This window comes from Chionomys nivalis, chromosome 17 (genome assembly GCF_950005125.1).
Source record: "Chionomys nivalis chromosome 17, mChiNiv1.1, whole genome shotgun sequence".
In the NCBI taxonomy this organism is placed as follows: Eukaryota; Metazoa; Chordata; class Mammalia; order Rodentia; family Cricetidae; genus Chionomys; species Chionomys nivalis.
The window spans coordinates 51,567,607-51,581,205 of NC_080102.1; the positions used below are offsets into that span (position 1 = coordinate 51,567,607).

The 13,599-nt window shown below is 39.4% G+C and overlaps 1 protein-coding gene across 1 annotated transcript in view; it reads left to right on the forward strand.

Annotated features, from left to right (window-relative positions):
• The window catches only part of Tmem117 (transmembrane protein 117), a 441,317-nt gene that overhangs the window by 358,697 nt on the left and 69,021 nt on the right, over nt 1-13,599 (forward strand). Inside the window, exon 6 of the mRNA XM_057791228.1 lies at nt 1,764-1,923. Coding sequence (XP_057647211.1) covers nt 1,764-1,923 — 160 coding nt within the window. The remainder of the gene's footprint in view (nt 1-1,763; nt 1,924-13,599) is intronic.

Consider the following 13,599-nt stretch of genomic DNA (forward strand, 5'->3'; position numbering starts at 1 on the left):
AAAGGTTTGCCAGTTTTATCTTTTCTTTATCTTGCTGGTACCCTGCAATACTTCTATTTTTAAATATTATATTAATTTTATACATTTAATTTATACATTATTTGTTTTATTTCTGATGTCCTTTATCATGCCAAGTTTAGGATTCATTGTTTTTGGAGTTTCTTGATGTACAGGGCTAAGCTTCTTTGTGGAAATCTCTTTTGTTTTAATATGGGAGAATATGTTATAAACTTATTCTCCTAGCTCCCACCTTATCCCATATGCTTTGGTATGTTTGTTTCTATTTTCATCTGTACTTAGATCCTTTTTTATTCTGTTTTTTCATTTTTTCGACAGTTGGTATTTGGAAGCTTATTGTTAAATTTCCATGTTTGTAAATTTCCCAGAGTTCCCTTTCTTTCTTTCTTTCTTTCTTTCTTTCTTTCTTTCTTTCTTTCTTTCTTTCTTTCTTCCTTCCTTTCTTCCTTCCTTCCTTCCTTCCTTCCTTTTTTGAGCTAAGATATGGAATTTGCTGTGATATCATCCCAGGAGCAGCCTTTTAGGATCCTTATAATAACCAGGTGAAGTGCTGAATTACTCCATGAGTGCTTATTTGAAACACCCTAACTATGATACCAAAAGTCCCTCATGATAAATTTTTACTTCTACTTAATATAGCAGAAGGAAATGTACGATTTACCTTTACCGGGCTATTTTTCAAATTTTTAGAGATATAAATTATGTCTTTTCTATTTGTGGGTTGAAAAATCGGGAATATTTTATATTCATTATCTCAAAGAATGACTTGCCTCCAATAGAGCTCATGCAAAGGGAATAAGCATCTTCTGAGAAAGATAATGTGCAGATTTTACACACTTTGCAATTGAAAGAGACTTCTATTCACTTGAGATGTCAATTACTAAAAGTTGTTACGTATATATCAAGCACCTTCCCTGGAGGCTGAGGAATCTTCACAGAAGAGGGAGCAGAAAGATGGTAAGAGCCAGTGTGGTAGCTAACTTCAAGGAAACACTGTTTTCTGGACATAGAAAGGTACTTACAGATGTTCACTCAAAAATATTGTGACAGCATGCACACCCTAGCATAAGCTCAAGCCAGACAAAGTCCCAGCATGGAAGAGTGGGGTGAGTGGGGATGGAATCCCACCCCTAGCTGAGGAGTTAGGACAGTTGGTAGCTGCTGAGAGAGGGACGGTCAGTTTTCATTAATGATATGACTCTCAAGAGCAGGCCCTACTCCCAAGAGTAGCTAGGCTACATGAAATGTTTTGGTGGTTTTAAAAAATAAATAAACAGAAGAAGAAAACTGGAAGAGCAGTAGGAAGGAAAGAAAGAGAGGATTTGAGGAAGGGACTATGATTAAAATATATTGTATGAAATTCTCAAGGAATTAATAAAATATTAACTTAAAATTTGTTAGTGAGCAAAATGCCAACATGACTAAATATTCTGTGGTTTTATTCCATATCCATGTCCTTCTTGTTTCCCTTCCCCTGCTTCCCTTTCTCCTTCCCTTCCTTGCTCCATCCCTTCCTTCCATCTTTCCTTCCCTCCATCCTTCTTCATTCTTTTTTCTTATACTTATTCACTTATTTCTGATTAAATTTGTTTCAAAACAATTGTGCCTTCTTTTATAAAGTCTCTAATGACAACATAGCAGACGCCCAACTTTAGTCCAGACCATTTTCTTTTAGAATAAGTCTCATCATGCACATCCCAAGACTGCTTTCAATGTTAATACTCAAAACATCTTGTTCATTGCAGGACTGTTCTCTTTACCCTGACTTCCGTGGTAGTACTTGTCATCACAACTGACTGGATCAGCTGGGACAAACTGAACCGCGGATTTCTGCCCAGTGATGAGGTTTCCAGAGCATTCCTTGCTTCTTTCATCTTGGTCTTTGACCTCCTTATCGTGATGCAGGTAAGTGTCTATATTTCCCTGTGCTCTCTGAAGTTGGTCTGTGCTTTATTCTCAGTGTAAGCATGGACTCTACACATCTAGAGAAGAGTTCACTTTACAATTGTGATTAATGCGTTTTCTCTAATCGTTTCATCAGCAATTTCACATGGCTGAAAATGTAACTGGGTGTTGGGGGTGCAGGGATTCATTTTATGAATAGTTATGCTGGGCCTGGTAATAATGCAACATTATTATTATTATCAGTTGGGGAAGATTCAGGGAGCAAAATAAGACAAAAATGGAACCCCCAAACTGCCATTTTGCGAGCAGAGTACTCACAGATGAAAATGACAGGAACCCGGCAAAGCACAGAAGCGCAATTGTGAAGGTAATAGAGGGGCTGTAGCTGTCACACTGGGAGTGGTGTGAAAGCGTTTTTCTGGTTATGGAGATGGTCCGTTTTCAGTATTCGCCAGAGACTCTTCCGTTTCATGTAAACAGTATTTCCACCCTGCTTAGCAATAGATATTTTTGTAAAACTTCATCAAGCTAGTGAGTGTTACTGGTGATAGCAGCTGGGGTGAGCGCTTGGGATGTAGGAGTGTTCTTTTGAAAGAGACATTTGCTATTTCTTGATGCTTTATCTTGCTCATTAAATGTCTATCCATTTGCTAGACATTTTCTTATTGCTTTCATAAGGCGCTTTTGTTTCCCCTCCTGAGGCACTATAAGTCATGAGAACAATGGCTGCCATTGCCGAAGGGAAAGGAGACTCCATTGTGTTCTGAATTTATGTGAGATTTTGCAGGATAGCAGATTGGATTTTTGTTTCTAGAGGCGAAGAGGGGCCTTTATGAGAGCGATTCTGTGCTGTTGAAAGGCTGAACAATAGTGTTTTGTTTTGTTACGTATCCTGGGCATTGGCTTCAGTGGCACTTACAGTATATCACTGTTTCTAATGGGCTGTATTTTAAAATACATTATAGTTTAGAACAATCTGAAGTCATAAGCTTGAAAACTTTTATCATCTATTCTAGAAATGGATGTTTCTTTTTTTCATTTTCTGCAAGATACTTTAGCATCGTGGAGAAATCCTTGGGCATGAGGTCAGGCATCATTGGCAGGGCCCTGGTCTGCCTCTCCTTTGCTGTAGGACTTCTTCAACAGAGCTCCAACTTGAGTTTGTAGTAATTATGCAGTAGTACATCACACATTACTTGTATCCAGTTCATTGTATCTTATTTTGTTTCCCAACTAACAATCTTTATAATGTTAAAGTCTCACTCTGGTTAAATGGCCCGCTGGTTCCTCTCTGACCCTATTTTAGAGAGTCAAAGATAGTAGCGGCCAAATAAATAATTTATCTCCTTTGATTTGTTCAGATTTATGTGCTAGAGAATACTCCTTAATCAACTGATATCTCAACACTTCCCTTATTCCCTGATTATGCAAATTTTAAGTATTCTTCAAAATAAGTCTACTAAAGTCAAAGACTTAAAGTGGAAAAATACAATATTAGAATTGGTACAAATTACAGGTTCATTCAAAAGATTTTTCAGTAAAAACAAACAGAAGAAAGGAAAGATAGTCTGGATTTGTATTCACAGAGATAGCAGGGTTGGAACGGAAGAGGCATTCTAGATCTTTTTAAAAGCATAAAAACATAGAGTTAGTAAAATGGTGATGTGTTCAGAATATCCAGAGGCCAGCTGACAAGGTGAAAAGCCTATGGTGAGAATTGACTCAGTCTCAGCTATGTTGGATGCAAGTAACACGAAGCCTTCCCTGTGCAGTTTCATCATCAGAGGAGGGTATTTCTGCACTATAGGGACATCCTGAACTACTCAAGAAGAAAGATACAGTTGTCCTTTGAAAGTGGAGAGTGAAGTTAACAGGAAACTCGGATCTAGCCTTTATTCTCCGCCTATCGTCTTTGTTCACTCTCGCTTTCTGTTTCCCTCCAACAGCAAAGCAGCATCTTTAAATTTTCAGTTCATAAGGAAGGGAAGGATCATTGCTCGCACCCTTGAGAGTGACTGCTCCAGTTCCTATGCTCTTGCTGATTCTCTGGGGACTGTCCAGCACTAATCCCTGAATGACTGGCTCAGTGTGGGAAACTGAAACCAAGGATAGAGATGCAGTCTGAAAGAGGAAATTGGGTCCTGAAAACTCAAATTGATGAGTATTTAGTAAAAGGAAGAGTCACTGAGATGGGTGTCTAGAGGCAGAAGGCTTAGATCCTTTGCTTCATTCTCCAGCTCTGTATGTTAGCAAGGTTGACAAATGCATCCAACGGGGTTGGGCCGTGGTGATACGTGCCTTTAATCCCAGCACTTGAGAGGCCAGCCTGGTCTACAAAGCTAATACTGATACAGGCTCCAAAGCTACATAGAGAAACCCAGTCTTGAAAAACTGAGAGAGAGAGAGAGAGAGAGAGAGAGAGAGAGAGAGAGAGAGAGAGAGAGAGAGAGATTGAGAGAGAGAGAGAGAGAGAGAGAGAGAGAGAGAGAGAGAGAAAGAGAGCTTCTTCCTGTTCTTCCCTTCTACTTCTACCATATGCCTTGTGTAACTGGATTTCACAGCATTCCAAAAAGAAATGTTGCCTATCAGCCACAAGCATTATCAGCAGTTCTTCATGGTCCCTACATCCCCCAAGTGAAATTCTTAACCAGGCACAATCCACTGCATGGGGCTGAGGCTGGTTGTGTTTCCTCTGTGTTTCCTGTTCCATCCCAACTAAGGCAGAAGGTTAGCTGCTTTATTCTTCATCCCAGGGTGCTTATTCCCTGGATTCCAGGAGCCTCTTTCTCCTGGACAGATTGCATTTGCCCTTCTCTGCTGTGCACTGAAGATGATTATAATCCCCTTTCTGGAAGGCATATTATCACTTCCTCAATGGCCCTTCCAAAGTACCCTCTGCCACACTACAGATCAGAATGTTCTCCTTTCTTCAGTCTTGTCTTCCTTACTCTCCCTACTGCCATGTATGGTAATCACCCATAATCATGATACTTGCTTGATGAGGATGGACAAGTGGAAATTAAGGCCCCAGTCTTGTGCCAGCTGTGGTCCTCTGTGGGCACCACACAGATGTTCTGGACCCAGCACACCTGGGAAGGGAGTTAACTCAGGAAAAGGTCTCAGAATGCATATGTGTTTAAGGCATTTGAAAACACAGCATAGAAATATCCTGACAAGTTCATGGTCAACCGAACTGTGAGCTAATTTATGCCGTGACCATGTTTCAGATGAAAGAAAAATGGAAAAGTAGTAAAATCAGGGGAAATTGAAGGGGTGCTTTCATTAAGAGCACCAGCCTTTTAGAACATTTAAATGATTGAAAAGCAATTTACACTGGGCTTTTCTAAGGCAGGAGATTGCCCCTTGCACTACAGAAAAGTAATGTTGCCTTTGAATGAAAAATTAAATGTAGAACTAGACTTTTCTTCCCAGTACCTTGGGTTGAAGCTAAGGCTCGTACCTGATAAGCTTGATTTCTACTCCGAGCTTTCCTCAGCCCTAGGAATTTGATACTATTTCTATAAACATATTGATTTTTTTTTAAATTGGTATAACAAGCATGTGTCTTTTAGAGGAAACATAATTATTTTGTGTGGATTCATGAAATAGAATTTCTGCATTTATTTTTAAATATTTGTTTCATATTTTTTTGTAGTTTTGATAAAGTCATCAGAAATAAGACAAAATAGATTCCAGAGAAATGACACATAATTCATAAGATCAATATGTTATGAAACACAAGCAAATTATAAAGAAAATATCTGTCATAGGGAAAATTTATCCCACATTCTATCTAGTGATGCCATTTGATTTTTGTGACTTCTCTTATTTCATTGATTAAGTATTTGGTTTGCAGTTTGCACCAATCACTCTTTTTCTGGTAGGATATAAAGCGTTAAAATGGATTGCTTAACAAACAAATAAAAAATTTCAAAGGAATTCACAAAAAGCAGATGAATATGGACAGGAATAGATGGAGGGGTGTTTCAAGAAACTGATGAAAGCAGAGGGTGGAGAGTCTGAAACAGGGAACCACCCATGGGACCACTTTTTCCAGGGCAGCAACATTGTCATCCAGACATGATCTGCTCTGTTCAAGTAGGACAGGAAACACAATCAATTTCATTCCTAGTGTGTATCTGGGGAAAGAAGACAGAGGAAATGGGATGGAGATATCCCAAGGACACAGTCTACAGAACCTCTGGGTACATAGCAAGGTTTATGGTTTAACACATGGGAGTGGAAGAATTTTAAGGAAGTTTGCCATTATTTAGAATTCTTCAGGCAGAAAGGGCTCATCAGTACTATTTTTGCTTTCCAAATCCTTCCATGCCCCTCTTTCAGGCATTCCTGCATCAGACTTGAAGGCTGAGAGGAGAACACATCTTCATAAAATAAGGGACATCCTGTGCTTTTTTTCTACTAGATAAGAAATGGAAGGGAGGGTGTAGAAGAAAGGAAGCAGGAAGAAGGAAACACAAATGAGTGTGAGGAACCAAAAAGAAGGGGATGATGAGTGTAATTCTCTATCTAGTTATATGGGAAGCAGCAACAGGGGTGGAGTTGGGAAGTTGTAGGAACCATGGGGACTGATGGAATGTGGCTGTTCTTCAGTTTCCACTTCTTCATCACTCACAGATGCTTTGCATTACTGGACTATAGAGAATTGGTAATAAAGTATAGTATAAAGATGATTAAATTGTCTAACTAGACTGATATAACCCAGTAGCAACTAATCAACAGGTACACAGGAAGCAGAGGAAACCATGGGAGGATGTAGGAGCATATTGTGCTTACGCAGCTTGGATGCTAGTGGAACCCCAAGCTAATGTTGGTTAGTTAGACAGCTATCATCTGGATAGTAGAACATGATGATTAAGAACATGGGCACTGAAATCTGGCTTCCATGATTGTGATCCTGACCCAGCCCTTTCATAGCTATGTGATTTTGAGATTGGGTACTTATTTAAGCTGCCATAATTATGGTGTCTACTTATACAGCTAGTTGTGGTTCAATAGTGTATAGAATTCTGCTTCAGTCTCAGTTGGTGCTCAGAAGGGTTAACTGAACAGTGAGAGAATGCTCTTCAAATGATGCTTCAAATCTGCTGCAGACTAAACTTGCATTTCTGACAGGACTGGCAGAATCTGTGATGCGTTTGGACTTCATTCTAAGGATGAGGATGAGGCAATTCAAGTTCTAAACAATTAGTGCTTAAAAACTGATTATTTGAAGAAAGTTTTCCTTAAAAGTTGAGAATGCTTTAGAATGATCAATACTTAAAGAAAGCAGTCAAGACACTGACTGGGCTGGTAGCTCAGTGGTAAAGTTCTTTTCTAGCAGGTGAAGGGCCCTGGGGTTCATGTCCAGTACCATACACAAACAGTAAAACATCAACACTTTTGGAAAGGGGGGACAGGTTTGCATGGCAGCATGTGATCTTTTATATATGGCTTGTTAAGGGTCTCACTAGTATAACAGTAGTAGAAATACACAGAAAACATCCACTCATTAGAAAGAGAAATAACAGGACTCCTCTAAGAAAGGTTGGAAGGAGAGTTACCCAGGATGGCTCTGGCAGTGTTAGTCACTGTGGTGGTTCCCTCATCATTTGGTGAACTCTTGAATGTGAGAGTCACATCTGATTTATTTCTGTTTTCCTCTTTGTGCCAGACCCCAGTAACATCATAGATACTACATCAAAATGTTTATTATTATTATTATTATTATTATTATTTTCGAGACATGGTTTCTCTGTAGCTTTTTGGTTCCTTTCCTGGAACTACCTCTTCTAGACCAGGCTGGCCTCGAACTCACAGAGATCCGCCTGCCTCTGCCTCCCAAGTGCTGGGATTAAAGGTGTGCACCACCACCGCCCAGCTCAAAATGTTTTTTAAACTTTAAAACTTCAAGCAATAGGTCAGAGTAATGGCAGCACATTTGACTAAAGCCAAAAAATGGGGTAAAGTACATGATACTAGGAAAAATGTCAGAGTTAGAATTTAGGTTTGTAGATCTGTGATGCCGGTAGGTAGAGAGGAGAAGGGAGATCTGGGTAAAAGAATGGGACACTTCAGTTAGACAGGAGCAGCAAGCCTTAGGGGTCTATTAAACAACATGGTGGCTATAGTTAAGAATATATTATATGCTACAAAATTGCTTACAAGAGTAGATTTGGATGATTATTACCATAAAGGAATGATACATATGTGAGGTGATGAATGAATTTATGAGCTTGACTTGAATCATTGCACAATTTATACAAATACTGTAATGTTATAATGTACCCTATAAGTATACATAATTGTTGTGTGACAAATAAAATAAAATAAAATGATATTTTAAGAAAGAGACAAAGAAAGACTGAAAGTTTATGATAGAAACATTTCTATAGTGCCATAGAGATTATTTATCTGTATCTATCACGTTATATGCATATATCACTTAGGTTTATGTGCATTAAGGTGTTGAGAAGCCATGCAGAGGAGAGCCTGTTCAAGAGAAGAAAGTTCAAAGAATAGGAGTTGGTAAATCCTCATATGGTTGACACATCTTTTTAATGCTCCCTTTTGTAATATATTTATATGCTTGTCTACATTTGTAACAGGTGTTTCCTAAAAGGCTCAAGCTCTTCGAGAAAAGGAAATTGGTTAGCCAGTTGTTTTATCCTTGCATGGTTCATCTTTAATTCATTGTTTTTTGTCATAGTTATTTTGTTGAATGGAAGAATCAATAACAGAGTGAAAATATCATTATTTCAGAAAAGCCAAATGGTGTGTGATATTTCAAGAGGTAAACTGTCTGTAAACTGTGCAAGGATGAACCAACAGTAATGTTATCTGAGGTCATTTGCACTGAAGTATCATCTAAAGTGATTAGATATCTAAATAAAATATGAATAACTTATACCATCAAGCCTTTAAAAAAAACCCTTTGGTCAGAAAGCTCTTGAGGATATGTGACATTGCCTCAGAAGCAATTTTTAATGCACTGAAGACTAATTATGAAAATTACATTCTACAAATATTCTCTTATGTAACTGATTTGAAATATGTATTCTCTTATGTGTGGTTCTGAGAAGCAGGTTGACAGTTAAAAATACACACTGTGACATTTAATAGACTTTATTTTAAATCATACTGGTCCAACTTTAGCAGAGCACACCTCCTTAGTTCCCGGTGCACTAAGTGGGCTCACTCATTTCATAACGTAGACCAGAGCAACAAGCCTAAGTTTATTTTAATTAAATAACCATGCTGCTTTGATAAATTGAAATGTATTTTCAGAATAAATATTTCCAGCTGGTTTTGCTTATGGGAAATTTGCAAAGAGCGGTGTCAGCCTCTGTCTCCTGGACTTCATGTGCTCTTTGGCTTCCAGAATGCTTTCTGTAACTTCTTCCTGGTGTTTTGAACTATTTTCCACACATGCTGTCCAAATTCCCTGCCCTGTGGGAAGACGAAGGTCTTCTATCTACATCCAGGAAGGTGAGCGTCTAAACAGGCTAAGCTCCCACAAAGCCAGTTCATGTATTAGGATCGAAACCTAGTGCCATTGTCCTTGGCTTCTCATCAGCCTTCATTGTCCGCCATGCTCAGAGAGTCCAGTTTCAACCCATGCTTATTCAGTCCCAGACCAGCTGGCCTTGGTGGGCTCCCAATAGATCAGTTCCACTGTCACAGTGGGTGGGTGCACCCCTCGTGGTCCTGACTTCCTTGCTCATGTTCTCCCTCCTTCTGCTCCTCATTTGGACCTTAAGAGCTCAGTCCGTTGCTCCAAATTGGGTCTCTGTCTCTATCTTGATCCATCACCAGATGAAGGTTCTAAGGTGAGAAGAGGAGTGGGGATAGGGGGAGAGGAGGGGGGGAGGGGGCAATATGTGGGAGGAGGGGGAGGGAAAAGGGAAACGGTGAGCGGGTGGAAATTTTAATTAAAAAAGAAAAAAAAGAAAAGGATCTAGCAAAAAAAGACTATAAGATTTGGAAAAGAAAGATACTCAAGTCTTACCTCAATATAAAATGTTTCAGTCCCCGAGGTGTTTTCTTAAAGAGAACTAGATGATGACTTAGCAACTGGAAACATATGGATTCTATGCAGTTGCAAATGAACAGGGTTTTTGCCACAGCCACGTGGAGGCAGCAAGCTACTGATGCCTTCCAATTTTGTATTTCCTTGACAGATGTGTTCTTTTCTATAGTTCACATCTGTCTGGTCATTGCCCTGACAGGATAGTAGCGTGGTGTGGTCTTACCATGTTGCAGCTGCCACTTATCATGTACCAGTAGTACATGATTTTAGATGTACCCTACTGACTCTCATATTCCGTCCTGCATCATCAAGGGAAGGTTCCTGCCTCATAGTATGGCTGCACTTCAGGTCAGAATTGAACATTAGAGGTGAGTCCTAAGAGCCAACACATATCTCATATATCATCTCCCAGACTGGAATGTCTAGTTCTTTGTTAGTACTATTATTGGACAATGCCAGGGATATGGAATATTTCTGTGAGCTTCTATAATCAATTTGAAGATATACTAATAAAGTCAAAGAACAGATTACAATGGATTTTGCATACCATGAGGAATCATGCAGTAGTTAACAACACTCTGAAATTTTTGGTATTTATTTTAAACCCATGCCTTAAATTTTTAGGAAGATCTATTTTTAGACAGTAGTTTGGAGTAGAGGGAACATTTAGGATCCTTTTCTTACATCCTGATTTTTACAGCCAAGCAGTCTAGGGAGAGTCTAGAACTCGTCTGAGATCATGAACAGTCAATGGATCCTGACAACGACCTGGATCTCACATGTGGTTTCGAAATATGGTGCCATCTTCACTGGAGCTGAACATGAGGAGAATCCCAGTGGAATGTGCCCAGCTACAGGCTCAGGGTCTAGTATGTTTATGTATGAGTCCAACACCAGCACACCATAAGGAAGACCCTTCATGGTGTCAGTGACAATCAAGATTTTAAAAAGGTAGAGGCACGGCAAGGGGACACATTGAAGGTAAGCTAAGATGAAGGAAGACAGCATAATAGAAAGGAAATGAAAGGCTGGCATTCAACAGATGTTTACTATGTACTGATATCTTCTTGGATGCTTAGATGAACTATATTTAAGCATGCCAAAACCTTATTTATCAATGGCTATTATTATTTATAATTTTGGTAGCGAGAATATTTCATCTCATACAGATAAGAATCTGGAATGAGCAAAATGATGATGAACACAAAACCAGCTTTCTTAGACTCCAAAATCCATACATGTTTGGAACCTTGTACTGTTAGGAATATCAGATTAAACCATGTACACAGCAAAGCACCTAACACATGACTGGAGTTATGGGGACACTGTGACATCAGAATCCAGTAGGGCTCTATTTCTTAGTGACCATGGAGTTCTGTCAAGTCACTTCATTTTTAAGGATTTATTTTCTTGCATACAAGATTTCATTTTTCCTGATACATATTACATGATTCTTGTGATAGTTAACTTATAAAATGTACTTGAAGTATGGTGTTTGTACACATCCAAATTATACATCACAGAGATCAGATTGGTCTATGTAGCAAGTTCCAGTCCAGACATGGTTACATACCAAGACCCTGTCTCAGGAGCCTAAAAAGGAAATTATACATCAATGGAAGAAAATTTATTCTTCATAGTTAGTCTTTGAATTAAAATGCCCGTTGCCATTTCTCTAAGGAAGATTGTAATGCCACTATGCATGATGATGGTAGAGTCTGAGAAACAAGGTTGATTGTTAGAACCTGCAAGTTGAGGTTTACACTCGGGTGGGTTTTTCTCTTTTCCTTGGTCCTAGAATCACCAGACCACGTACAAAGATGTGGTTTCTAATTAGCATATCTTAGAAGCTTCATGTTCAGTAGTGCCCAGTGGTGCCTGGAATCTAATAATTTCCACTCCCATAAGACTTCCTTGCCATCACTGCCATGTGAACTTTCTGGTTGTTGCTTAGCGTTTCAGGCTCTTAGCTTCTCCACCTTCCCTAGTGCTACCAGAGTCACTGGCGAGTGGTGTAGGATTATTCAGGAAGTATAAGTTTTCACTGAGCCTCATCACGATTTCTCTGAATCACTGTTCTTGGGTATCACTAATAAGTGAATAGTGCACTCTTGCTGGGTATCAGGGATATATATTTGCATTTTTCTATAGTTTTAATGAAAATGCATTTGATCGATATTCCTTTGAAATGGCATTGAGTGAGATGCTTGCCATGTATTTCATCTTGGTTTGATTTCAATATCTTAGTACATTTATTTTTCAAGTTGAATAAGGTATAGAGTGTGGCAATAGCTTAAAACAAAGTTTTATAGCACAATACCTCAATACACAAATACACGTGTTTATGACAATAGGAAGTTGTTGTCTTCTCCTGGTCCTTCTATATGGATGCTAAGGAGAATCTTTGTCTTAATAGACAGTTATAGATGTGGTAGCAGAGGCATCTCCAGGACCTAAGGTGATTCCTCTGTAGAGGAGAGCAGTCGCCCAGGAGACTGGATGTTGTGGGAAGAAGAAAGAAGATGGGAGCTACCTCGGCAAGCAGATCTGGTCAAGGGGCTGTCAGAAAAGCTCTGCTTTATCATGTGCAGTGCTGCCCAACAAAACTTCAGCAAATGAACACACACATGTGTGTGAGTATGCGTATGTGCTTATGTGTGTGAACGTGTATATGTACATGGTTTATCTTAGGTATCTATTGCTGTGGTACCATGACCAAAAGCATTGGAGGAGGAGGGAAGACTTTATGTAATCTTACAACTCTCAGGTCCTACATCATCACTAAGGGAAGTCAGAGCAGGAACTTGGAGGCAGGAGCTGAAGCAGAGACCCTGGAGGAATACTGCTTGATGGTTTGCCCTTCTGGCTTGCTCAGCCTGCTTTCTTGGATAACTCAGGACTACCTCCCCAGAGGTAGCACCGATGTTACCCCAGAGGTAACCCCAGTGGGATTGGTCCTTCCATATGAATAATTAATCAAGCCAGTGTCTCACAGAGTTGCTTATGATCCAATCTCATGAAGATATTTTCTAAAGTAAGAGTTCTCCTACCCAAATACGGCATCCAGTCAGCACATGGATATAATAGCACACACATGTATGTTCTCTCACTGTTCTGTTGTTTCTACCAGCCTCATCTTTCCTTTTAGATTCCTATTTGCAGATAAGCGTAGAAGACTGACTTTACTCTCTTAGGATTCTTCTCCACTCAGTATCAGATATTGCAATTTCCATGTGGAATCATCTCTTTTATGTTCTTCCCAATTAAAAACAAATTGTAAATCGCTCTTTCTTTTTCAACCTTTTATCAAGTTCAGCTTCTCTGTCTACTCTTCACCCACTGTCCCTTCATCTCCTTGTTCCCATTATTTCTCAGGCAGTTCCATCTACTGCGGCTGGCTTCCTTTCCTATGCATCTCCTGGTCTTTTTCAAGTCCTGATACCTCTGTTGAATTCCAGATCTGAATGCATGATTGCCACCCAGAAATATTCACCTGGATGTCTCCTGCATAACTCCTGTTTATCATGTCTAAATGGAGAATTCTTGTCACCAAATCCTCCTACTGCCACTCGCCAAGCCACTGAACACACACCAACCTTGTTGGTGTCTGAGATTCCACATTCACATTCATTTTTGAGTAATCATCT